Source organism: Molothrus aeneus, chromosome 20 (genome assembly GCF_037042795.1).
Source record: "Molothrus aeneus isolate 106 chromosome 20, BPBGC_Maene_1.0, whole genome shotgun sequence".
NCBI lineage: Eukaryota > Metazoa > Chordata > Aves > Passeriformes > Icteridae > Molothrus > Molothrus aeneus.
This window is the reverse complement of record NC_089665.1, coordinates 2937289-2963503: the sequence shown is the minus strand read 5'-3', so window position 1 is coordinate 2963503 and position 26215 is coordinate 2937289. Positions and strand designations below refer to the sequence as shown.

General features: G+C 42.3%; 1 protein-coding gene across 1 annotated transcript in view; it reads right to left on the bottom strand.

Annotated features, from left to right (window-relative positions):
• Positions 1-22511, bottom strand: part of CASTOR2 (cytosolic arginine sensor for mTORC1 subunit 2) — a 121375-nt gene extending 98864 nt beyond the window's left edge. Inside the window, exon 1 of the mRNA XM_066563593.1 lies at positions 22134-22511. Coding sequence (XP_066419690.1) covers positions 22134-22246 — 113 coding nt within the window. The 5' untranslated portion in view covers positions 22247-22511. The remainder of the gene's footprint in view (positions 1-22133) is intronic.
• Between the last annotated feature and the right edge of the window lie 3704 nt (positions 22512-26215).

Genomic DNA, 26215 nt, shown 5'->3' with positions numbered 1-26215 from the left:
TTTAAGCCCTTTTTGTCAAATATCTGTGAGCTCTGGGATAGCCCTGTCCCTTCACAGGCAGGAGCACTACACTAAAACATCACCTTCCTAAAAAATATCCTAGCAGGCTCTGTGTTTTCAGAACTAAGCTTACAAAGAGACCACACTTACTGTAATATTATCAAAAATTCAACTGACACAAAAATCAAGTTGTGTTTTCTTCAAGCTGCTCTCCCCTCAAAAACCTACTAAAGGATTTCTGCCGACAGCTCTATAGATTAATCCACCTCTGTCCCTGCAGCAGGCAAATAAAGCCTTACACAAATCAGCAGAGCAAGATGCTGCACTCAGCAGATACCAGAACCACACACACTACAAAATACAGCACAGCCAGATGTAAAGGAAAGGAGGCTGCAGATTAAAGTGCCTTTTTGTTATGCCCTTTTATCTTACAAGGTACTCCTGAAATTAACTCCTAGCCTGGAATTTTTTTTACACCATTTCATATTCAGATTGCAGCTCAGATTATTTTGAAGCAAAAGTACCACAGAAAAATGAGCACTGTCATTCACCTTTGCAAAAGGATGGGGAATTAATTTAAGGTCAATAAAAGCAGGTATTAATTTCCATCTTGCAGAATTTATCAACAGTCATAGAATTCCTCAATTTCTAGCTGTGCCAGTAGCATAAAGAGAGAAAAGCAGCAGCACTTATCCTGGCACACAAAGCAATTGAGCAAGGTCCACTCTACATTGACCCTGCCATCTGGACAGTGCAGAGGCATTTCCAGCATTATCCTCTATAATCATGTAAAATTGTATTCTGATGAGAGAGGCCAAAAATCCTGAGCTCCAGAGATCCAGCTGATAACAGCAATCAATCTATCTCCCTTTATGGATGCAAGATCACACACATCACACAGCGACGCCCATGTCACTGCTTCATAAACATGAACAAATCATCACACTTTCTTGCATATTTTAAAATTCACCAGTTCTCTAGTGTGAGAAAAGGAGAAGTTAAGAAGCTGATTCTCTGTCCTCAGTGAAAAACAGAAAGGACTTTGTTGGGGGCTGCTGCATGTGCAGGATTAGGCCTGAATGATTTGCCAAAGGCTTTACAACAAATTGGTTGCTGAGCTAAGAATAGAAGCTGGGAATCCTGGTTCCTGGTGCTGTAGCCACTACACAACAACCCTGCCTTCTCCCAAAGAGGGAACTCAGGCACACAACTGGGCTTGGATGCAGCAAGAGGACACAGTGCCCTTGAGAGGCTTCACTCAGGAATCTTCCCCCAGCTAAAATGCAAGAGCCCTGTGCTGGAAACTATTAAACAGCTGTGCCTTCAGCTCCTGCTTCAGCATTACACACAGCGTTATCAGCTCCCTTCCTTATGCCAGGAATGCTGCAGGAATTTGCCTTCTGCAGACTAAAGAGAAAGAAGAATGAAAAAGATGATTGTGTGTCTGTGTGAAAGAACAGGAGGGAGAGAGACAGAAAGAGTGAAGATTAAACACTTTGTCATTATATAGCTCAACCTTCTGAAAACAGATTTAATAATTCTGCGTCAAGACTGTGACTTTGGTGTAAGTTTTATCATGGCATTGATCTTGCCCACAGTCCTACCACCTATAGTGCAAGTTCCCAGCCTGCATCCCAGCTCCTTGCACAGTCCCTGCCCCAAGAATACTGCTCAGCTGCATCCAACAACCTCAGTGCTTCAGCAGCAAAGGCTTCAGCCAGCTGAGCACTTCTTCAAAACATCACATTTTGGGAAGAACCAAATACCTCCAACGCCTGAGATATAAAAGATAAAGGACTCAAAATGAGATTCCCTCAACAACAAAAATACATAAAACCATCTCCCACACACTCTGACTTAACGAGGCTCTGCAGGGCTTGAGGGAGCCAGGAGAACAGTTATGGTAAGTTGAAACAAGTACAAGACAAGGAGTGAGTGGCAACAGATTGAGGAAGCATCAGTACAGAATCTACAGATTCTTTCAAAAGGCAGCGAGCTAGAGACAAACAGGCAGTGAAGGAACCAAAATTGCAATTTGAAAATGAGTAAATAAAATCCCCAAATCCCCAAGCACTTAGTTTACTTAAGGACCAACTACTCAGACCAAGAAAAGCAGAGTAATTTTGAAAGAAAATGACCAGGGGATATTATGGGTTTCTGTGAAAGCCAGCAATGAACCAGTTAACTGGAATATCAGATAATTCCACTGAAGCCAGTCTCCCACAGAGACACTTCCCAATTTTGGATGCAGGCCTTACATTCACTAGTTTGGTGCCATGGAACTATTTGACACTGATTTTCTATAATTCATCAAGAAGGAAATACACTCCCAGCCAGTGATCTGCAGACTGGGGAGGCCAGAAACACTTCAGGAGGAGGCTCCATGTGGCCATAGGAACACATGGGTAAAAATACCAAAAGTAACATTACAGAGCTTGTTGCTTCAAATCTGTCACTATGCAAGCCTGGACTGAAGCTCACTACTGGTTTAACAGCAATGTTAGACATAGTGAAGGTATGAAGGCCAAGGTGAAGCAGTTTTGAGAGATTTCCTGGGCAGCTCCAGTGCCAGGGCACTCACTCTGTGGGGAAGGGTGTTACCTGCATGGGAATCCACTCACACAATGTCACAGTAATAATTTTGTGCTGAGGTGAATAAATGGCAGGGGAAGAAGGGGAAGGGAATCTTTTGGATTAAATCATAGGCAAGCTTTCTCTACAGCAGAAATTCAACAGTATGCCAAGGTTTCCAAGCAAATCACTGCTGACCTGTCCAAAGAAAAGCTGAAGTGTAATTTACTGAATTTCTGTAAAATAAGCTTCATTTTTGACTGAGGCTGCAAAAAGCAAAGCTACAACTGCTGTGGAGTTTCAGTTGGTGCGTGAGGCTTCATTCTAGAGCTGTGGGAACACTGGGCAGCATCTTCTACTTGAACAACTGAACCCCAGTGTACTGGAAAAAGCAAGTAACACTTGAATCTATCAACAGAGAGGTACAAAGTCTGTCATCTCCAAATACATTAATGTCAATGCTTGTGACTGACTAAATATTTCTCCTGTTATACAGGCTTAGCTTGCTCACTGTCTTTAAGAAACCATCCAGTATTGGACCATGCTCCTGTTAACTTCTTCCTCAGCTGAGAATATTGCCTGGATTACAATAAGCCTGTACTGCAACCATACAGGTAACTGTAAAAAGGACAAAATGAGGCTCCAAAATGAGCCAAGGATCCAATAATTTAATCTTTATCAAATCCTTGCCTCCAAAATGAGGCAAAAATTTGGTGAAGATAAAATGACTGGATGATTTTACCAGAGCTATTTGAGCAGTAGCAAAGTTCAGACTCTCCTGCTCCAAACAATGGCAGTATAAAGAGGTCCACCTGTACTGAAGGAATCAATCTCTTTACCTGGGTTTAAATAACAGATGTCTAGAGAAGATGTTTCCTTCCATGAATTAAAAAAAATAAATAAAATAAAATAAAAAATTTTAAAAATTAAAAAAAATTAAAAATAAAATAAATAAAATAAAATAAATAAAAGAAATAAACTAAAATAAATAAATAAAATAAAATAAATAAAATAATAAAATAAAATAAAATAAATAAAATAAATAAAATAAAATAGAATAAAAAATAAAATAAAATAAAATAAAATAAAATAAAATAAAATAAAAAATAAAATAAAATAAAAAATAAAATAAAATAAAAAATAAAATAAAATAAAATAAAATCTCAGCCCAACCTCAAAATTTACATGCAGGTTTTCTTAGGCCCTTGCACCTTTTCTGCCCTGCATTCTCAGTCTCAGTCCAGTATTGCTGAGCAGCCTGAGACCTGTTCTGAGGCATGGTGGGCTGTCCTCTGTCTGAGGCATCACAGCATCCTCCTGAGCAGCACAGACAGCTGTACACAAAATATCAATGAAAAAGCCTGCTGAAGGTGCAGACCCATGGCTTAAAGGGAGTAAAAATTTCTGTCTGGCCAGACTCCCACTCTTAACCAGCATTTTCATGTCCAAGGAGCAAAATAATTTCTTCTTAAACCTCTCCATCAAGAGCCTGCTGAATAGCTGTTCTTTGAAATGATGGTACAGAGCCACCATGGGTTTTTTTCTTCAACAAACCAGCATTGAACAGAACCTCACAGCCACAGAGGAAGCAGTAAAAGAGGAAGAGGTAACAGAGTAAGGTTTAGGCAACTATCAAACCAAGTACCAGCATCTTCACACTCACACTTCACAACAAACAATGGCTTCAAACCATGGTGGACCTGCAGAAAGATGGGAGCACTGTATGCATCAGCTAGCCAGGAGAACAAAGGAATGGGAGAGCCTTGGAAAAATAAAAGTTAAAGTAGCAGAAACCATACATATGAGTCTGGAATGTGATGCTGGGGAAAGAACCATCAGTAATCCTGCCACTTGCTGATATTCCCAGGCTGAGAAACCAACAACAAAATGCCATGTTGCTTTCAGTCTGCTCCTCTAGATCCAAATGGGATGGTTTGTCCTCTTAGTACAGGATTTTCAGTATTCACACATTTCACCACAGATAATCAAGACCTGGCTTTAATATAACATCAATTATCCAGGGATCCCAATGCATGACATGCCAAGCAAAAAAGGATATTTTCCCAGAAACCTCAAGCATACTGATGTCCAATTTGCATGAACAGGGTTTTACAGAAACGTTCCCTCTAACATGAATATTTCAGCCTGGGCTCTAACTCACCAACATCAACACACAGAGAAACTTGCTGACTCTGTTATGCAGAGAACTGGGTTATCAGGGCATCCCAAGCAGATTTGTAACAAAATCATTGCCTTGCATATTGACATTTCCACTCCTGTATCTGTAGACAGGGCAAAGAAAGAAATACTCCTTGCAAGAGAAAGCTCTGGTCAAGCATAACTACCAAGTCAGACACATTTCAAAACACACAGTAAAGTAAATCATTGCCCAGCCATTGTGTTGTATTAAAGAACAGGTTGGCACAGGAGGTTTTAGGCTTTCCAATTCAATTCTATTTCTTCATCTGGCAATGCTTTTCAACTTTGTACACTGCAAAATACAGTGAACTGGTACAACCTTGGAGTTTGGGCTGAATGCCAATTGTTGGCCCTAGAGCAAATGAAGCCAATAAAACAGGACAGACTTGCAACCTGAACAATTGTTTTCAAAGAAAGATGGTAAACTCCTGGAGAAGTGGGAAATACTTTCATGGAAAATAGAAAGCCACACCTGTAAGCTTCAGGTATTTCCTTATTACAGAACTTGCCTTGGGGACATGACATACCTACTCAGCATTTTTTTCACTTCTTGCTGCCAAAGGGAGGTGATGTATTTGAAGTACATGCAAAGGTTAGTCTCTGTAGAGATCACCATTTTGTAACAACCTGATCTTTTCTGTTTATTAACTAAGGCCAGATCTATGTTTTTCAATACAATATACAAAGACCTGCATAATTGGAGCTAGACTGTTGCTATAATTGACAAGAATAGGTGTGTTTTCTCATATGGTTCAGAGATGTCACAGTCAGACAGCATCTTCTCAAAACAGGAAACTTCATCAGCCATAGATGTGCCAGGCAGTAGAAAAAAGGACCCTTGGAGCAGAAGGGTCCTTATTTTAATTCTAATCATCACTGATCAAGAGATACAATTGTCTTTGCAAGACAGACACAGGAGAGATGAAAAGTTAAAGAAAACCACAAAAATGCTCAGGGTTTAATTTGAATCTTGGTGTACTTGTTCTGGTCTAATAAAAGCTGACCCCACAGTCTGCACAATTCCTGAGACCAGGAGAAGCTAAGGCACAGCTAGCTGCACTATTCACAGCAGCAAGGAGCCTGTTTCAGTTGGGCACATGCTCTGTTTTCCCTCCCCTTTTCACAAACTCCCCATTTCAGTCCTGAGCATGGAACAGGTTGGAGATCTGCTGACGTGGCTGGCATGTCTGTGCACTCCTAACCACAAAAAGGTGTCCCAACAGGTTTGCTACTTTGCACCATTCTAGGATCTTTCATATCAATTCTGCAAATGAGGCTGTGGCCACTCTTCCTTCAGAAGAAATACTCCAAGGCTCCTTCAGGGCTGGCAGCTCAGAACTCACAAATAAGCCTCTGCTAAGAAGGCAGAATGCATTCAGCATGATATAAGGCCTCCTGGGATCAGGACTCAAACCAGCCTCCTTCTCCTTCCTGCTCTTCCACAGCTCCCTGCATGGCTCTGGGTAAATCATGCTTTCCTCCTGTGCCCAAATTCTACATTTGTCTAAGAGGGATAATCACTCTTCACCCATAAAGAGGGGTATTCTCAAGCTACACTTACCAATGATTGACGGGGACCCAGGTACTACAGAAAAGCACCATAAAAAAAAAAATCACGCCCTGCCAAAAATGCTTTATGAAAACCAAATGCTCCTTAAAAAGCAGGTTTCAGATTCAGTTCCCTAGTAGTTACCACAAAAAACCCCACAATTTAACATAAACTCTATCTATCTAAAAATATCCCAACACAATTTGACACTGTCCTTTCAACCAGACATTAAAAAAAAAAAACCTACAGGCACAATTACATATGACAAAGATAATGACAAAACAAGAAAAGAAAAAAGGTAGGCAACATCATTCCTTCTAGCTTAAAAAAAAAAAAATTATAGTGCACTCAGTTTGCTGGTTAATAGGTGATGTGATGGGTCCTTAGTTCATCTTGGGATAATTTAAGAACAGAATGATTAGCAGTGTATGATGACAGTGATCACTAGCTGGCTCCTGGAGAGCTGATAAGTTATTAAGCCAAACAATGGATTGCTATTATGAGCAAGTCAGTGCTCTAACTGTAATTTCCTTGAAAGCTGAGTGGTGCATGATTATACTTGTCCACTCAGACTGCCTGCTGGCAGCTCCACATTCTGCTATTGTTCTGAACTGTACAGTCCTTCTAGAGCCCAGGATACAGCCACAGAAAAATGTATTCTTCATATTCAGACTTCATTGTGGCAGCTGCTGTCTGAAGGAGAGTGGAAGAGAGACGTTCTCTGTCCTGAAGCACAACTATTAGAGCTCCTAAAAACATGTGGTTTTATTTGTCAGCAGGAGCTACCTCTACTTTCTAGCTGAGGCAATTTCCATTTCAAGAGAACTCTGACTTTGGAATGACACATGTACACAGCTTCAGACATAATGTACACATGTCCATATGTATATATACATATATATGTGTTTATGTGTATTTAAATGTCACATTTAAATACACATAAATGTGGCATATATGAGTACATCCCTGGTGGTTTTCTTTGTGAGTTTCAGGAACACTGCTGTTACTACTGGAAGCTTGTATGGACATCTTCCAACCCACATTGCTCTCTCAAGGTACAAGGAGAGACAGCACAGAACACCCCCATTATTGAGCCTACCAAAACTAGGAAGAAAAAAAACCCACAAAAGCAAGCAGCAGCTGGATGACAAGGACTTCAAAGTGGCTAATACACACAGAGGCTGAAAACAGGGCCTTCCTCTGTCCTACTGAAAAGGGGTGGTCCTAGTGGTGAAGGCTGCAGGATGTGGAGAACAAGAGTGAGGTGCTACTGCAGAGGTGATGAGTGAGATGGGTAAGAGTCCTGGGCTGCCTAAATGATGCTTGTATCCCCAGCTGTCTGCTCTGTTTATGCTGCATATTAAGTTTTGCACCTTTAAGACTGGTCCTGAGAGCAAAGGGGGGGAGAGAAAAAGGGCACAGTTTGTTTTCAGACACTTGCTCCCCTGCATTCTTTCCTGCAGCATGGACAGACAGCAGGACAGAGCTCTCCTTTGCTTTTTAGTCAGGTTTTTTTTTTAGCTAGCTGAGGCACTGAAGTTCCCTGGACTGTGGCTTTTCTTTTTCTTGGGACTCTACAAACCTGCTGTGGACTGAAAAGCCAGAAGAACACCAGGAGCTCACACCTGTGGCCCACCAGGGCATTTTCCAGTGCAGGAGGGACTGAGAAGAGACTGAGCTACAAGGACTTTCTGAATTTGCCATCTCTTCAGAACAGCAAGGTTCTATTGTTTAATATAGCTAATATTTTTTTTTTTGTGCTGGTAAATGCTTTGCCTGTTAAATAAACAGATTTTTTCCACTTTTTCTCCAAGGAAATATTTTCTCAAACCAGTTGAATCTGCTTTCTAGAGGAATCCCCCTAGAGGTTTTTCTCCCAGATTTGCCCTAAACCAGGACAGCAGGGCACTCACCCACCCATGTGCCTCAGTTTCCTCCTCTGCAAAGGAAGGCAGAGCCTCTGCCCAGCTCCCAGAGGTGCAGCTGGCACATGCTGTGCTGGGTGACCCTGGAGCACCCACCAGGGGCCAGGGACTGCAGGGAGCACTGCTGGGGCAGCACAGGGCCAGATGCTGCTGGAGACATGGAGTGAAGCCAGCCTGCAGCCCACCTGCCTATGAGAGGAGAGAAGAACAGAGATCCCCATTTTTGACCCTCTATACTAATTCTCAGAAGTATATCTTCACTCTTGCCCACATGAGCAGCCACACTAAGCCTTTCCTTCCCCTTGGTGCATTTTTACTTTACTCCTGTCCTGAAAGTTACCAGCTAGTCTGAGCAGGAGGCAAAATTTTTAAAGCCCTTAAGCATCTCCCCCCTCAAACAGCAAAAGCCATTTTTGAGTCAAAGCCCTGTTGGCTCCCAATGAGCCTTGGAGTACCCAAGTGCTTTTTTTTAATGGGACTTAGGTGTTTCTGAAGTATTATCATGTACCTTACATTGATTTGATATAACATGAACTTTAAGTGGGAAGAAAACCTGACAATGAGAAGATTTGACAAGTGCTCAAAAGGTAAGTCCTAATTCATTTTAAACTTTGTTTTATGTAAGGCTCACTTAAGGAGCAGATGAAATTCTTTCATGTCCTTTTTTGCTTGCTGATCCTGCACAAGGAATATATAACCAGGAGTATGTTTTAACAGGCCTAGGAAAAAGTATGAGTACCAGTCCATTTTGAATCCAGGAACTGCTCCTGTCACTGAATTTTTTCAAACCCAAGTGAAAGGGAAAAATGATTACTGTAAAAACACAAAGTGAGAAAATGTAATATTCAAAGTGGGATGCTGGTAACACATATAGATAAAGCCTCCCCTATAGTTTTGAAGAAAGATTACTACCATTACTAGTCACACACCTTTTACCCATATTAATAAATAGTTTTTCTCCTTACAAGATCTAATCATCTGACCATTCATTCTCCTGAGTAAAGAAAGGTTAACAAGTCAATAATTTCCACTCCAACTCTGAATTAACCAGCCCATAGCCACACTACTCAACTGTGAGTCTGTACCATAAACATAAACAAAATGAGGTGGCTTCAAAGTGTAGGGTGTGATGTTTGGGGTTTTTTTCTCTCCTGAACTTGGAACACACACAACAAGTTAACAGCAACTTCCAAAACACTGGAGATGGAAACTGTTGAATCAGAGACAGGAATTTCATCAGCTGCTTTGCTGTGATGCTCCAAGTACACCCTAAGTTATCCAGCCAAGAGAGGCTGCACCTAAAGGCAGATCCTATCTTTATGATAGATTTTGTGTAGAGTGGCCATCCACTCATCTCTAAGAAAAGCACATGGTTATGGTAGTAGGAAATCTCAAAAAGAGATAAACAGCAGTAACTTGCCATGGAAGGCTATAAAAAATAGATTAACAGCCAATTATGTACCAGCTTTAAGCCTCAATGCTTCTGTAAACATAGAAGAAAATTAATTTCAAATGTATGCTCATGGACATCTTGGACACAAATTTTACATGAAGCATATAATTTACACACACACATGTTATTTAGCATTTCTGGCTTGGTTCTTTTTCTTTTTCCTGCCATCAATTATTAGGTCGTTATCACCTTTATAATGAGATATCCATTCAAAACACACTGCTTCACATGATCATTAAAAGCCAATAGGCAACTGTATTGTTTCAGGACTACTTCATATTTAAATCATTGCCTAAAATTACAATTCAAACACCATGTGAATGAACAAAGCCATTCAAACGGGTACAGAACACATAAATTTACATTTACATTAATCATTCTGGCCTGATTTCACACTCCTGTGCAAACAAGAAGTACTTGTGGCCTGTCACAGCATAAGAGCTACCAGGGGATAGCTCAGTGATTCCATGCAAACCCTTGCCTTATAAACTTACCCTTCCTCAGCCATGAGGCTTTCCCTACAAACAGACAAACTGGGATCAAACCTCAGCAGCCCCTGGAACACAGCACTGGGATGGGTAATGGGATAAGGCATAAAGCCAACAGCATGATTGTATGTACAGGACTGTATGCATTGTAAGGAATTGTAAGAACCACTCAGACATGCTTGGAGTAACTTGATAGCAATAGGAAGAGTACAGAGAAAACTCTTCCCTCCAGTGAGGCTCCATCACATGACCACTCTTCCAGTGGAATTTCAGAAACTGCATAATAACCAAAGCACCACATTTTCTGCAGGGCATGCAGCACACAATACTGCACTTCAAGTCAAACTGAGTCACATCTGGAGTTCATGTCATTCTAATACTTTCCCTTACTTAGCTCAAGGACACAAATGAAACTTCTATGTAGAGGGCTTGGGTAGCAGTAGCTTCATGAGCCTTGTGCATCTATCCAACATCATTACAAATTGTAATTAAGTTGTCTGCACCAGCACAGAAGTGAGTGCATGCCCTTTCCCAAGGCAAGCTCTGCTCTTACCAAACTATGGAATTTTTTGGCATCTAGTTTGTTTCAGCTAGTTTTTCTCAGTTTAAAGGCAATAAGCAGTTTCACCTGAAATGCTCACAAAGCACCAATGAACTACTGCAGTAAACAGTCTCATTCATACCAACAGTTCTCTCCATAACCAAGAGGCTGCACAGTTTCACTTCTAAGTTTAAAAAACACTTTGTCATGCTGAGATGAGACATTAAATCACACATTATAATGCTGTGTCAAAGTAATGCCAAATGGAGCAAAGCATTACAATGTGAATGAGGTCAACAACATGTTAACACAGCAGAGAGCAAAGCTCCATGCATGGCTTTAAGCACAAGATCCCAATGGACAAAATCCTGAGCAAGCTGCTTGAGCAGCCTCTGCCTTGAGCTGGGGGGTTGGGCTACCTGATCTTCAGAGATCCTTCTTGACCTCACCCATTCTGTGCAGATTTGCTGTTTTCTAAGTTTGTGACAATGTACCAGGTCTGGGCTGAAAACTGCACAAAAAGTTTGAGGCTCCACAGCTGCATTAACCCTCAGTCCCACACGAGGCTCCCAGGCAGTCCATGCTCATTCACAAGGCCAGTTCTGGCCTTTATCACCTCCCTCCAAGCCTGCTCTGGTCAAACCAAATCCTTGCTTACTTTTCTGTATTTAGCCAACATCAAGCTGGTGTAGCAAAGTAGTTTCTGGCCGTCATCAAAATATTGTTACACAGTATGGCAGGAGTACTGACAAGAAAGCAATCACTGAAAAACAAATTTTGTGTTAAAAATGATGCTTTGTTCCTTAGGATTCCAGTTGTTCTGCACATCTGTACCTTGTCTGCAATGCAGCTACTTCATCCATTCTATTTTCCATAATGAAGTATTGATTTCATTTGCAAAAAAATTGCTATAACCACTCTACATTGCTGGCATTTTACCTGAAGAAAAATCTCTTAACAAACATAATCTATGTCAATTTGTGAGATGGAACCATTGCAAAGCACACAGACCCACCACTCACAGCAAAAAACCATCCCCAAACCAGACTCACCTGCAGGAAGCTCAAGAGAGGCTGAGCCACAAGAGTGTGGTTTCACACCTCACTGGCTCAGCAGATGCAAACAAACTACACACAACAAAACTCTGCTTGGTTCACAAAAATGCCAAATGGGTAATAACATGCAACTCACACCACATCATCTCAGTATATCATAAATTGCCTGTAATCTGCAGTGAAAGTGAAACACCACCCTTCTGCAACCAAGTAGTTTGAATATGCAAACAACTAAGAGCAATTTTATTTTAACATTAGCTCATCTGATATAAAGATACCTGAAATCCAAAAATTTCTGCAAAGGCAATGTTATCTTAGGTGTGAGATAATTTAAACAACATTTATCAAAATAGGTTTGCTGCTCCAAACTCCAAAGCAAATTGAACACATCAGTTGAGGAGAAATCACTGACAAAGCCACTGTAACCAGTCCACTTATCCAATACACCAGATTTTGACAGCATATTATCTTCCACAAGATGGGTGAATATTTTCCTCATTTCAAATGACTCAGTTTAGTTTAAAATGATCACTAGTTAATTCCAGGTTGGGAAACAAATTAGGGACTTTTCTAAAAAGGCAAGTAAATTTGGTTTTCTTCTTCCAGCCTGCAAATAAGAAGTAGGTGTGGAAGGCTGAGCCCTCCCAGCTCCAATGTCTTGCCAAGCACAGTCTCAATTCACCACTGGCTTCATTTGTTTAGTACAGGTCATGTTACACTGCTTAGTTATAACCACAAAATAAGCTGAGATTTTTTTTTTCCTAAATACTTAGCACATTTAATACTGTGGAGTAGTTTAAAAAGAGCAAATGAAAATGTTTGCTTTCCATGTTACAAACTCCGATTCCCACCCAAAAGCAGCTTGAAAAAGATCACAACTGAAAGACTAATCATGATAAGTCATCCATCATTTTCAAAAAAGCACAAAAATAAAGACTAAGTAAATCTATGTAAATGTATACAGTTGCTTAGATGCATGCAGAGTATATCCTTCTCAATATTAAGAGCTACCTTTTTTATTCCTGCCAAGAATACATTTATTTGCAAGTGAGTGCCTTAGAGGTTATCAAGGGAAAAGAGTCAATCTTTCTTTAGGAAAAGAAATAAAAACTACAAGTGTTAAGCAAGATTAACATGGGCCATTTCAGTCAAGGTCTCAGACTTACCAACTTCCACCAACTCACCCTGTAAAAACATGCATGGCATAAAAAAGGGCTGAATACTGATCTTTAATCACAGAACTAGGATAAATATTCAGATATTGCTAAAACCAGTGCATATCATTACCCAGATTCTCTTCATGTAACATTCTTAAAAAGTCTGAACAGAAAAAGTCAGGGAGAGTCACACATACATTTTTAACTGTTCCACCCATGTTGAAACTTGTAAATTTTCTCCTCTCAGGTTCAGAAATTCCCCCAGCATCAACTTTTAAAATTAATCTCTTTGAATACTTTGCATAAGACTTAAAGGTTGCATTTTACTCCTAAATAGGCACACCTTATGCCATCTCTAGTATCCTCTTTAAGAAGAACACTAAAACTTCACAGGAAGAGATGAACTTCTCCTTTACAGTTACATCTCAGCCAAACATGCATTCACACTCCTGAGAGGGTTTGGTTCCTACTTTATAAACAATTTGTATTGAAAAAATTTGGGTCAAGGACAACTTACCATCAACAACAGCCTACATCTCTCTACAATTACGGGCCAATAAGTAGCACAAGTATCTTAAAAACATTTATTCCATCACATTACCAAACAATAACCAGACCACAAAATTTCAAAAAAATCACTTTGCCTACCCAGGCATTCCCACAAAAGCATACCTCAGAGGTCCCCAATGGATGAGTGGATGGTTTTCTGCCACCAAGCAAACTTGCCCCTCCTCTCTTCCACATGCCAACTCTGTGCTAAACAGCAGCTCTGGTATCTGCTGGCAGATCTGGTATCTCTGGTATTACTGCTGGGAGCTTCCTAAAGCAGGCTGCAGATCAGAAGTAGGCTTTTTATTTTAATCTTTAGTAAGCCACACTTAACAGACCAAAGTAAGGTTGTTCTGGTTGGTGAGAAAGTTTAGGCGTACACTGCATTTCTTTGGATGTGAAAATAAAACATTAATAACCAGTATTTGATGTTTATTATGGATCAGACCACAAAAATGAGATCAGATTCTCTATTTCAATGGCCAGCACAGTAAAACTTTGTGTACTACATCTGGGACTAACAAGGGCTTGCATAGTAATGGAACTGGCTTAATCAGTCTTCATTACTTTTGTGCCATAACAGAACATTTTTGCCTGTTGTTTTCTTTCTTAACAAATATATCGTATTTATACAAAACTCAGATGAGTTGAAGGTGGGGAGAAGAGATCTTTTTACTTTGAAATGCTAACAGCAGCTCAGAAGCTCTACTCTGCTGATTCTGAACTATAATGAATGGAAATATTTCCTCACATTCCTGTTGGATAATTCTTCCTTTACCAGCCTTCAGTTACCAGCAGATCAGAGCTGGAGTTTACTCTTTAGTTGGCAGTAAACAAAAGAATAAATCTATACTGTTTTTGGTTAGAAAAGAAATTGGAGGTTTTATCCAAATATATTAAAACTCTAACATTCAGGATGACTAAGAAGATGTGTACTGGATAAATGAGATGGTGTGGTAAACATAATTAAAAATAAAATCAATGGAAAGACATGTTTATAGAAAATGACCAAGGCATTGCCAAAGAATTCAGCTATCAAATAGAGATAAGTTATTTATTATAATTTAAGTTATAATTCAGTAGAGGAGTAGACTGTGGATTCAAACTATTGTGTTAATGAACAATTCAGCTGTTACTTCTAGATGACAAATGCACAGTATTCATACTTTCCCATAACAGACCTGCACTGGCTCTGCTGCTGAAGCACACCAGTACCAGCTTGCAGGAAGAGCCATCTAACTGATAAAAGCCACATTTTTAATTTAAATACTGGCTTTCACCTCAAAGTAATAAAAAAAACCCATTCATCTGAGGGGATCTTTAATGAGTTACATGGCAAAAGAGGAGTATTTTTTTCATCTTTTCTATTTCTCAGCTCAACATGAGCAGGCACCATTGATGGTTTTTTTTTTTTACATAACTGATGTTGTACCTTATCCACAGGTGATGCATCTCATCTATGTGACAGCTTTCCCAATGAACTGAAACATGGGAAATAAGGACAAACAACTATCCCACTACAAATTACAGGCAAATATCTATTTATTTTAAAAGTACAATATCTAAATCAACATTTCTCCAGCACACAGTGCTGCCCAGCATTACACTCTAGGTTTGATCTAGTACTTCCATTCCACCTTTTGAATCTCATTTAGTTTCTAAGTGCTCCTGACAGTTTGTGACTTGGCATCAGCCTCAGCCTGATGGGACCACATGGTAGGCTGAGGACTGACTGCATGACAGAACTGCCAGGCAAAGAAAGAGAAAATCAGGCAGTGCCCCACTGGTAAGCCACATGCCAGAAGCAGAAAATAAAGGGAAAAATAACATTTGTAGATAAACAGTAAGAGACCATCAGGAAGGAATCCTGTTCCTTCCAAGGTTTAAACATGTTCAAACACTGCAGAATGCTCTCACAGCCCAGCAGCCTTGAACACAAACTGATGACATCCACAATTAAAGAGCTTATATACTTCCTTAGCCCAAACAAGCAAATTCTGTTCTCTCCACCTACTCAGTTAGCTGATTCTCACTAGCTCTACTCATCCTGAACATCCAGCAGCAGGTTCAGCACCATAAATGCCCATGGTGACACAAACAGGGCAGCAGAGTGCTCTGGGGAAGGGCAGGCAGGCAGCTTTAGCCACGAGGCTTCCCATCACTGCAGCCTCCTGTGGTGTCTGGACATCAGCACTCACTCCTCCTGTAACAGATGGTCACCAAATCACACTGAAAGAGAAGTCCCCACACCTCAGATATCACACACATATACACATAACCAGAAAATAAAATATTCAAGGCATTTGGGAGTTTTTGCCACAACAAAAGGAAACACAAGCAACACATTTTAGATGAGTAGATACCATCTTATAACTGGCAAAAGCCTTTACTCAGTGGTCTTCCTGGGATGCACAGGATGGCAGAAGCCATGAGAGGCCAAAAAAAAAAAAGGTTTTAATGATAGGAGTAACTTGGCTTTGCCAGATAATCATGCAGTGCTGCAGGACGATCTGTTTCTCATATAAGGGCATAAACAACATGTGTTTGTCTGAGTTCATACCAAAGGAAACAGACTGCTGATCTCAATGTCCTCAAATGATGCACAGATACATTTTAAGCACTTGTTTGTCCTATTATATTCTGAAGTCCAAAATAGACTTTTTATTACAGTATCTCCAATTTCAGGACACCTATACAGTAAACAAGTGATCAGGGAATGAGAAACACTTATATTAATAGCAACAGCACACTGTTCATAAGTAGAGGTGTCAATTATTACTAAGCAAAATGGACAGATTACCAAAAATACCACTGAAAACTTAAAGACAACAAACCTAGTTTTGTTTTTTGCTCAAAGCCCAAAGAAAATCCAACTTATTCTGTACATTTTATCACCATTCACTTCTTGCTACATTTTTACTGGAATGAATGTTTTTAAGGACCTCTCCACACTAGGAATACCTTCTGCCTCCAAGCATCCCATTGTAGTGGGATCACTACATCCCATCTAGCTCCTCTGGGAATCATCCCATTCACATGGACAGCCATCTGTGTGTAGTGGCAAACGTGTAAGCTTGCAAAGTGTCTGTAATTCTGTGTCAAGTCACCAATATACACCCTGGAGCACCTTGAAAAAGAACCCAGAGTGACAGATGCTTTTGGAATGGCTGCATTTAAACATTTCAGGTGACCAAGGTCTCATCCTTTACACATGCAGAACTTGTTCCTTCTCTTCAGCATTGAGAAATCATAATCATCTCAAACCAAAGAGTATCAAAAAACCCTCAGAGATTTTAAAATTTGTGATGACCTACAATTGACACATGACCTACAATTAGGTCATTTAAACACAGCCCTGTGAACAAACTAACTGCTCAACTTTATTCTATTTATAATTTAATAGCTTTACAATTTAAATAATACCTTTCTCCCTCAACCACTTCACTGCTTACCACCAAATCTTTAGATTAGGTACTGGTATAGACAGGAAAAATAACTTGTTAGCATTGACTCCAGATGTTCAGGGGTCTACTAAAGCATTACCCAGAATTACATGACACAGACCCAGTGCTTGGAAGAACCCAGGCCCCACTTTATTTTCCTGGACTCTCCATATATTTTTATATACTCTCCAAAGACAAGGGTAGACTCACCTTCCAAGCATCTATTGCATGCACTGGTGGCTCAATGCATGCATTATCCCAAACTGTCCTGCACGCAGATTTAACTCCTATGCACTAAAAGGAATCCCAGAATTTGCTGAATTGGAAGGGACCCACAAGGATCACTGAGTCCAACTCCTGGCCCAGCACAGCACCATCCCTAAGGATCACACCATGTGCCTGAGCATTGTCCAAACACTCCTGGAGCTCTGCCAGCCTTGGTGCTGTGAGCACTGCCCTGGGCAGCCTGTTCAGTGCCCAGCCACCCAAACCCCACTATTTGTCTGATCAGTCCTAATCACCACAGTGCTCCTACTCCTGTCCTTTCCAGTCCTTGCTGCAGGAATCACAACACTCCTTACAGACTGCAACCTCAACGCCACATTCTTCAACCCTACAGGAGGAGGAGACCCAGTTCTATACCAACACCTTTTCTGATCCTTTGGTCATCCAGAAGTCTACATCTTAATCCTGCCAGGATTTGGAATCATCTCTCATGTCATAACTTACTACACAGGGAAAAAAGAACCATTAGGCTACAAAGGAATAGTATGAGCTATACTGTCCATGGGGTTCCTGGCCTTTATCCTCTGAGCTCACCACATATTCACAGTAGGAATAGATGCTGACACCCGAGCACACTTTACATCTGCCACTATAATCATTGCCATTCCAACCAGTATCATCTTCTGGGGGAAGAACCTGTTTCTAACATCCAACCTTAACCCCCCTGACACAGCTCCAGGCCATCCCTCAGGTGCCATCAGTGTCACACCAAGCAGGGATCAGTGTCTGCCCCTCCTCTTCCCCTCACCAGGGAGCTGCAGGCTGCAATGAGTCCCCTCAGTCTCCTCTTCCCCGGCTGCCCAGCCCCAGGGCCCTCAGAGCTCCTCACACGGCTTCCCCTCACGGCCTCGCTGTCCCCGTGGCCTCCTTTGCACTCTCTCGAACAGTTTAATTTCTCCCTCACACTGTGCTGCCCAAACCTGCCCACAGCACTCGAGGTGAGGCCCCCGGAGCAGAGCAGGACAATCCCCCCCTGGCCCCACTGGCCCTGCTGGGCCTGGAGCCCCAGGACGGGGATGGCCCTGCTGGCCCCAGGGCACTGCTGGCTCAGATCCCTCTGGCCACCGAGCAGGACCCCCAGGTCCCTTTGTGAGGTGCTGCTGTCCAGCATCTCCTTCCCCAGGCTGTACCCACACCCAGGGCTGCCCCAAACCAGGTGCAGAATCCAGCACTTTTCCTTGCTGGGTGCAGTTATAAAGTATTTTGCAATTAGGGGGAGAAAAAAAAAAAAATCAAGACAGGAATGTAGCAGAACAGTATTTGTATCAAGTCCTCCAGCAGGTTACTTGTGGCACCTCTCCCAGCACCATGAGACAGTTTAACCAAGGAAGCAGAGACACTTAACTCGGTGTGAGGGAAGCTGCTCGTTTTGCAGCACACAGGGAGATGAAGGCAGGAGTTTTCAGATGAGCACAGCTCTCTGCCCCAGAGAACCAGCATTTACAGAGGCACATACAAAAGAAAAATAATGCAATGGTGAAGCCACACACAATTTTTATCTTTACATGCATAAACACAGTGCACAGCTTCTGAATAGGTGAGAACCCTTGGCACCAAGGAACATTCAAGCCAGACACAGAGACACAATATGCTGAGCTGGAAGGGACTCACAAAGATTATCAAGTCCAACTCTTAGGTGAGTGGTTAGCATGAGGGCTGAATCCCCAACCCTGGTGCTATTAGCACCATGCCCTAACCAACACCATCAATAAAACACCAGAATGCTGATGACAGCAACAGCAAAAACATTAGACACATGCAAATCTTCAGCATGCCACTAAAAACGACATGGATCACTCCTCCACTGGGGTGCCTGGCAGAGCCTGCTGAAATCAGGAGGCCTGCACTGACAGAAGCAGAACACCAAGAGCACAGTCCTCAGTGTAACTGCTTAGCAGTTACACTATTATTTATTCCTAGACGACTTCTCTTAATGCAACTTTGCATAAAATAAGTCATGCCTAACTTAAACTTGTGATTAAGAGTATTTTTCTTTTAGCTCAGTCCAGCCCACTATTTCATTCACTGCTGGTCTCACCTCTTCACCATGTTAGCTGCTGTCTTGCTTCTGGCCATCAGAATAGTCTCAAAACTGCTGTTCTCTGTACCAGAAAATATTGCTATTGTAACAGAAGCTAAATTAAAACACTTGTGTCATGAACAAGGGCAAGAGTGTGAGAGTGTGGCAAAAGGCCAAATAAAAAGGGAGATTTGTTACTTTTCCTTCCCAAGGGGATTATGAAAAATGTGCAAGATTAAAAAAATAACTCCTCCAGCCCTTTTCCCTGATGTATGACAACATGAAAGAGACCCTCCAAATCACTTCTCACAGGAGGCTGTGTAAAAACCCTAGTTTCTTGCATGACTAACACAAGAATACTGATGATGTCATTGTCACCCCTTTGGATCACATCTAGCCTACAAATCATTATTTCTTACTGGCAGCCTTGCAGCACGAGTAAAACTCTGTTTAAAGTCTTATTGGGAAAAATGTAGGTGATGTAGTAACTGTTATCTTTGCTATCTCCTTAGAACAGATTAGCAGGGATGTGGACCACCTCCCTCTTTCACTCCCCTGAGGGGCTCTTTGCACATGGGGTGTGTGGGACAGGAGATTTGTCTTGCACCCTTATAAAAAGTTGTTGACTTTTGAGCATATTCACTTTTTTAAGGAGGAGTAGAGAGAAACAGTGTGGTCATAAATCTATAGAGTTACATTTCCCAGAGACCCTCATCTTTCTTGTACACATGATGTTGATCAGAGAAGATCTGTGGGGCAGGGACCTTGTTTGCCACAGGGCATGCAAAAGCACTCAAGAGAAAGTGTTTCAGTGCTGTCAGTTGTCTCAAGAATGACACAAACAAGCTTCCCCTGCATCTCTACTGGCTGCAAAAATAACAAAATTAACAAAAGGGAAATAAAGAGAAGTTTCCCATGCCAACAAATCATTCCACAAACATCTGCTGTTCCTGGTCAGTGAGATTCCATGGAAGGTAAGGAAAGATTGATACTCAGGGTGTATATGTTAAAAGACAACACAGAAACCAGAGATAATACAAAACTGTCAGGTGCTGCACCCCAAATGCTGGAACAAGGTATCAAACCCCAAAGGGGTTATCTTATTTATCTTACTGCCCTGACCCTTTCACAGCTCTCTAACATTGAAAACATGAAATGTAATAGGAAACAAAAAGACAACAGGACCATCCCTGAAGTTTAAAAAATAAAAAAAAAAAAATCCCAAACAAATAGAAAAAGCCCCATGAAAACTCCAGTCTATGTGTTAAGAGTGACAGATTAAAGACTTCATTGTTGACAGTAAAAGTGACATTTTAAGCATGGGAGAGGAAGAAACAAGACCTTCAAAAAATCAGCAGCAACTTTCAAGTACAATGAAACAACACATAAAAATAGAAGCTTAAGACTGAGGACCCTTTAATGCCCTATGGAGTATTCAGGGACAGCAGTAAACAAGGTGCTGATATACTTTACACTGCAAACAATGTTAGTAGAAAGCCAAATGGGACAAGCCCCAAATCAGAGTGAAATTTCAAGGCATGAAGTTTGAGATAAAGGGCTGTAATCAAATTACACCACAAATGAGTCCATTCATCTGTAAGCATTTAAACAGAGAGCATTGAATTACAGTCTGAAATAAAACAAATTAATTTGCTCTCTATTTCTTCAATATCTATTCATTATTTTCCTACTGCCAAAGAAAATTTCCCACCTTAATACAAGAATGAATTTCGGGAGAAAACTGAAATACTAATTATCAGGCAGGAAAACCAAGAAGAGTTTGAATCATTATTTACATTCCCATTCCTCTTTCTGAATAGTGTGAAGTCAACAAACTAAGTGAAGACAGAAGAATCTGCAATTGCAATTCAAGTTGTTTTGTGCAAAAGGCCTAGCACCTTACGTACATCCAATAAACTGGCCACAGTATTTTTTTATAAATAAAATTTTAAAAATAATTCTTACAGTGCCTTCCACTGTGATGTTCTTTTTCCTGAAGGCTATCACAATCCAAACGACTTAACACCACAATATTTAAGTGCAGGGCATGCATCCCCCAATTTGGCAGCGCTGGAAAAGCTCCCTTTAAACAAACCCGCCTGTGGAGGAGCCGTCTTTTTTTGTAAGCGCTGCGAGGAACAACAATCCGGGGGAAAAAATAACACAAAAAAAAAAAACCCAAAACCCCCAAAACCCAATAAAAACAGAGAGTGAGAGAGGGGAAAAAACCCAGCACACTCCTGCTGCTGCTGCTCGGGCTGCTGTTGTTGCCTTTGTTGTCCGGCGGGCGCCCCGAGCCTGCGGCCGGCCCGGCCGGGCCCCCACCTGCTCCCATTCATCGGCCGGCCCGGCCGGGCAGCGGGCAGGAGCCTCGGCGGCTGCCCCAGAGCTGCTCGGGGACACCCTGAACTCCAGCGCTGATCCTCGGCACCAGCTCCCCGTCCTGGGATGGGGGGTGTGCGTAGGGAACACGCAGGTGTTCTCATCGCCCCCCCAGAATCCCGGTCCTCTGGCGAGGAGGGTGTCCCCCCGACCCAGCAGCCTGAGTTACTGCAGGAGGGTGCCATCACCCACCCCAGCACCCTGCCCCTTGGCAGCAAGGAGGGTGACCCCCACCCCAACGCTGTCCCCCCCCCTCCATCCCAGGACTCTGCTTTATTTATTTTTCCCCCCCAAGGAGGAGAGTAGCCATCAACCCACCCCCTTTCCAAACCACCCCCTTTCCAAGGAGGCTGCCCTGCTCACTTGCAGGGCAGTGCCCCCCACTCCAGCCCCTCGGAGAGAGGGAGGGTGCCCTGCCAGCACCCAGTCCCCTCGTAGCGAGGGGGATCCGCCCCCAGCACTGTCCCCCCGCAAGGAGGACACCCCCTCCCCCGCTGCCCCATCCCCAGCACCTACCTCGTCTTAGAGGACAGGAAAGCAAGTTTGATTAATCCATAGGTAAACAACTGGATGCTCTCCTTGGCTATGCTGGCCACTCTGAGCCTGTGCTCTAGGATGTGCAGTTCCATCTTTTCCTCTTTCTCATTTGTAGTTCATCTATCCCTGGGGTTTATGTTGTGTTTTTGAATGGGGAGGGGGAGGGGGGGCTGTTATTGTCGGTGCCTTCTTATTTTTTTTTTTTTTCTTTTTCCCCTCCCCGCTTCCGTCTGTCCCTTCCCAGCTCCGGGGGCAGGAGCAGGGGATGAGGGAGCAGAGGGTGTAAAAGTTGGAGCGGCGGGGAGGCCGGCGGGGCGCGGAGCGGAGCAGCGGAGCCCGGAGTGCCGAGCAGCTGGTGCTCGCTGGAACAAACAACTTGCCACTCAAGCCCGGCCCGGCGCGCATGCGCCGCGCCCCGCGGCATGCCGGGATTTGGAGTCCGCGCCGCCGCCACCGCGGCCACCCCGCCCCTGAAGGCGCCCGCCCGGCCCCACACCCCAGCCGCCCTCAGCGGCGGCTTCCACCGGTCACTAAAAAATAATATAAAGCATTAAAGCGAAAATCAACGTTTGTAAGGGTGTTGTTTTGGTTTGTTTAATTTTCTTTGTGCTTAGCTTGCTGGAAGATCTTTCACAAGCCCAAAACTAGCAGGAAGGAGAACTTTAGAAGTTTCATTAACGGCAGGGAAATACTCAAATCGCACCTTGTTCATTCCTTCATGTGGCAGATGGGAAATCCTTGTCTGTTTCACTGTGCAGCAAAAATAATGTGGGAAAAACCCGTTCACTTTGCATGTGAGTGTTACAGAGGTAATACAGAGCTGTCAGTAACGTAAAATTGGCTCTGTGTGTGTTGTAGTGCTGGAAGGGTGAACGGCTGGAAGGGTGAGCAGCCTGTTTGTCCCCATTCTTGCCCCACTCCTCAGCACAAGGGCCTGAATTGAGGTAGCAAGGACTGAACCTCCAAACCAGGCCCAGAAATGGGATTGCTCCAGGATGCCCCAGGGAGTGTGGGCATCTCTGACACCACACTGACCAACAGCAGTCAAATTCAGCCTCAGGGTATTCATAAAACAGGGCTCAGGCAATAAATCTGGTTCAGGTTCTGTACGAGGGTCCCTCTGACTTCAGATCATGCTGATTCTGCTGTGAACGCACCTAGTCACTATGGCCCTTTTCACCAAAAGTTTTCAAATAAACTTTATGAAGACCATCAAGAGAAACCTTTCTGTTCTACACAGTGAAACTGAGTCGTGGCATGTGTCCAAGGGCCCAAGAAGAGAGCTCAGCCAGCCAAGCCCCACTCCAAGTGACTCCTCTCCACTACAGAGCAAGAAGAGCTTCTGCAGTTGTAATTTAAGTTTTTTAGGGTTTGTCGTTTTGCAGAAATCCCTTGTCTGGAGATAAGCTTCCAAAACTAGGATTTCCAAGCCCTTTCTGTTCTGTTAATTCCCATGGGATGGCTGTATTTTTGCCCTGGACATGTCTGTTCTTCTTCTGTCTATGGCCATACTCCTGAAAGGCTGTCTTAATTTTGCTATATCCAAAAAGGGAAAACTTGAAATTCGAGGCATTCATATTCATAGTTTGTCAAAATCATTTAGAGGAAATGCAACCAACATAAAGTATCAAATCTCTACTTCGTTTTCAAAAAGCCTTTAAAAAACTGGTTTTCCTTCATGGCCTCACAGTTCAGATGACTCTAGGCACTGCGTTTTATGAAGCTGAAGAGGATTTTAAATCTGCTTCCACTGCCAGTTGAAAGCTCTGAATGTGTCTGTGCCCAGCTACAAAAAATGCCTGCAACTGCATCTACAAATCACAGAGATACAGACCTGTGTTCCTCTGGGACTATGCAGGCCACAGATTCCAGAAGGAAGCAGCCAGGGACAAAATACACACACACCATCCTGGTTGCTGGGATCTTCCAGAGGAAATCAGACAAATGGAGCCTGAATCATTTCTAGGAAATGCTGCAAAACTTTCCTCTTTTAAGAGATTTTTCCATCATAGTCAGGACACCATTCACAACATCAACTCTTCCCCTTCCCACATAGAGAAAAATATGTTGCCCCCCAGCAGAGCTTTCTCAACTCAGAGAGTCCAGACACTCCAGGAAGGCCACCAGGGATTACCCTATTACAGACTAATTACCACAGAAAATGCTTACATGAAACAATGAGAAAGTTAGAACAGACCCAAAGGTAAAATCAGTGGGAACCTTTTGAACAAGCAACTCATCAGAGACTTTGTTCTGCCTGCAGGGAAGAAGAAAAGGAGGCCCTGAGTTAGTCATCTGTATTTACTAAAAAAAAAAAAAAAGAAGCATCAAGCAAACAAGAAAAAAAAAATAATCCCACCCCCCCGAGCCCCCAAAACAAAAAAATACTTCTTCATTTTGTGAGTTTACATCAGGTGCTCTCCAAAATTGCACTGTTTTCTCTGGGCCTGTTCAGCTGCTACAGTTTTCCAAGTCTTCCAAAGAAGGCCTAAAGGCCTTTGGCCTAGAAACTCTGACCTCATGGCTACTGTGAACCTTCACACAGCTGACTGTAGGAAGCATTAGGAAAATATAAAGCCCTACCAACACTCAATAAAATTTTCTACACATGAAAAATATGTCTAGCTCAGCCTAGGCAAATTTTTCAAGAGCAGGCAACCTGGCAATTAGCCAAAATACTAATAAGGGTCCCCTCCTCCAGCTGACATTAGTATTCAAATCTCTCTCTCCCTTGTTGCCAGGTACATCTGGGAGATTCTATGCAGGGAGCAGCCTAGAATGTGTTGTTAGTATACATAACATACTATAATATTTTTTGATTACTGCAATTTCAAGTTTGCCATATTTTTGCAGCTTGGGAGGACTCAGTTGGCCCAGGCCAGGCACAGAGCAAGGACCTGTTGTGCAAGATGATGTAACTGCCCATTTTTACTAAAACCAAAACTCATTCCCTGCCCACACAGTGTCAGTTACCACAGCACATGCTGGGCAGGCAGAGCTCAGGAATGGAGAGCTTGGACAAGAACACAGGCAGAGGAGAGAGATAGCAGCAAAACAAATCTCATCAGGCTCTTTGAGTCATCTCCTGCCTGGATTGCAAGCATAAGTCGTAAGTAGGTGAGATTTCTAAGTGCTCTGGGTCAGATACCACCCATAACACTAAGCAGAGTTTGGGGTTGAAGCCTTGAGGCCAGAGGTGCTGGGGTTTCTCCAGTAGAAAACAGAGACTGTACTTGGAGCAACAGGGACTTCTCAGCTATCCTGGCTCCTGCTCATCATCACAAGGACCTTCTAACTGATGAGTAGTGCAAGAGCCATCTCCTGCTTGCCCTGGAGCATTGTTTATCTGGAAGTGAGGTCCTCAGAAGGAATGGATTATTTTATGAGTTCAAAGAGATGGTCTGCATTTTTGCCTTGAGCGTTTCTCTCGGTGACAACCAAGGTACAGTTCACCAACAATTCTCTGGGAGACTGTGCTCTTCTGAGTCTGCATTTTGAGCAAAATTTCTCATAAAGTACACAGAAGTTCACCACCCAAGAGTCTGCATGCAATTTGCATTGAAACCACACTGAAACACTCAACAACAATCAGCTTTGGCAAATAGAAATTGAAAATATGTAGAAATAGTTTAGGTGAAAGGAATGTAATTACGCACTGTGATGAACAGTTCATGAAGGTCAGCACTGCACACAGAGGAAAAATAAAGGAGAATCATGTCATCATGTTTTATGCAGTTACCACAAACTACAGCAGATATTTCAGTATTATTTTATTGAGATGGTGAAAATTGTTCTTAAATAATTTGTAGTCTTTTCTGATATAATGAAAAAGCTCAGAATTACTTTATTTAGTTCTCAAAGATGAAGTTGTGGTAGCCTTTTCCAGATGGAATTTAACATGCAGTATATAACTTTTTGGCAATTAAACCTCATTTAAAAAATAAATATAATTTAGATTAAATTATCTTTTGTTATTTGTATGACATTGCACTGTTGCAAATCTAGCGTTGTTGGTAGAATTATGCTCTTCTTTCAAAAAGATCTGAAGTTCAACAGCATCT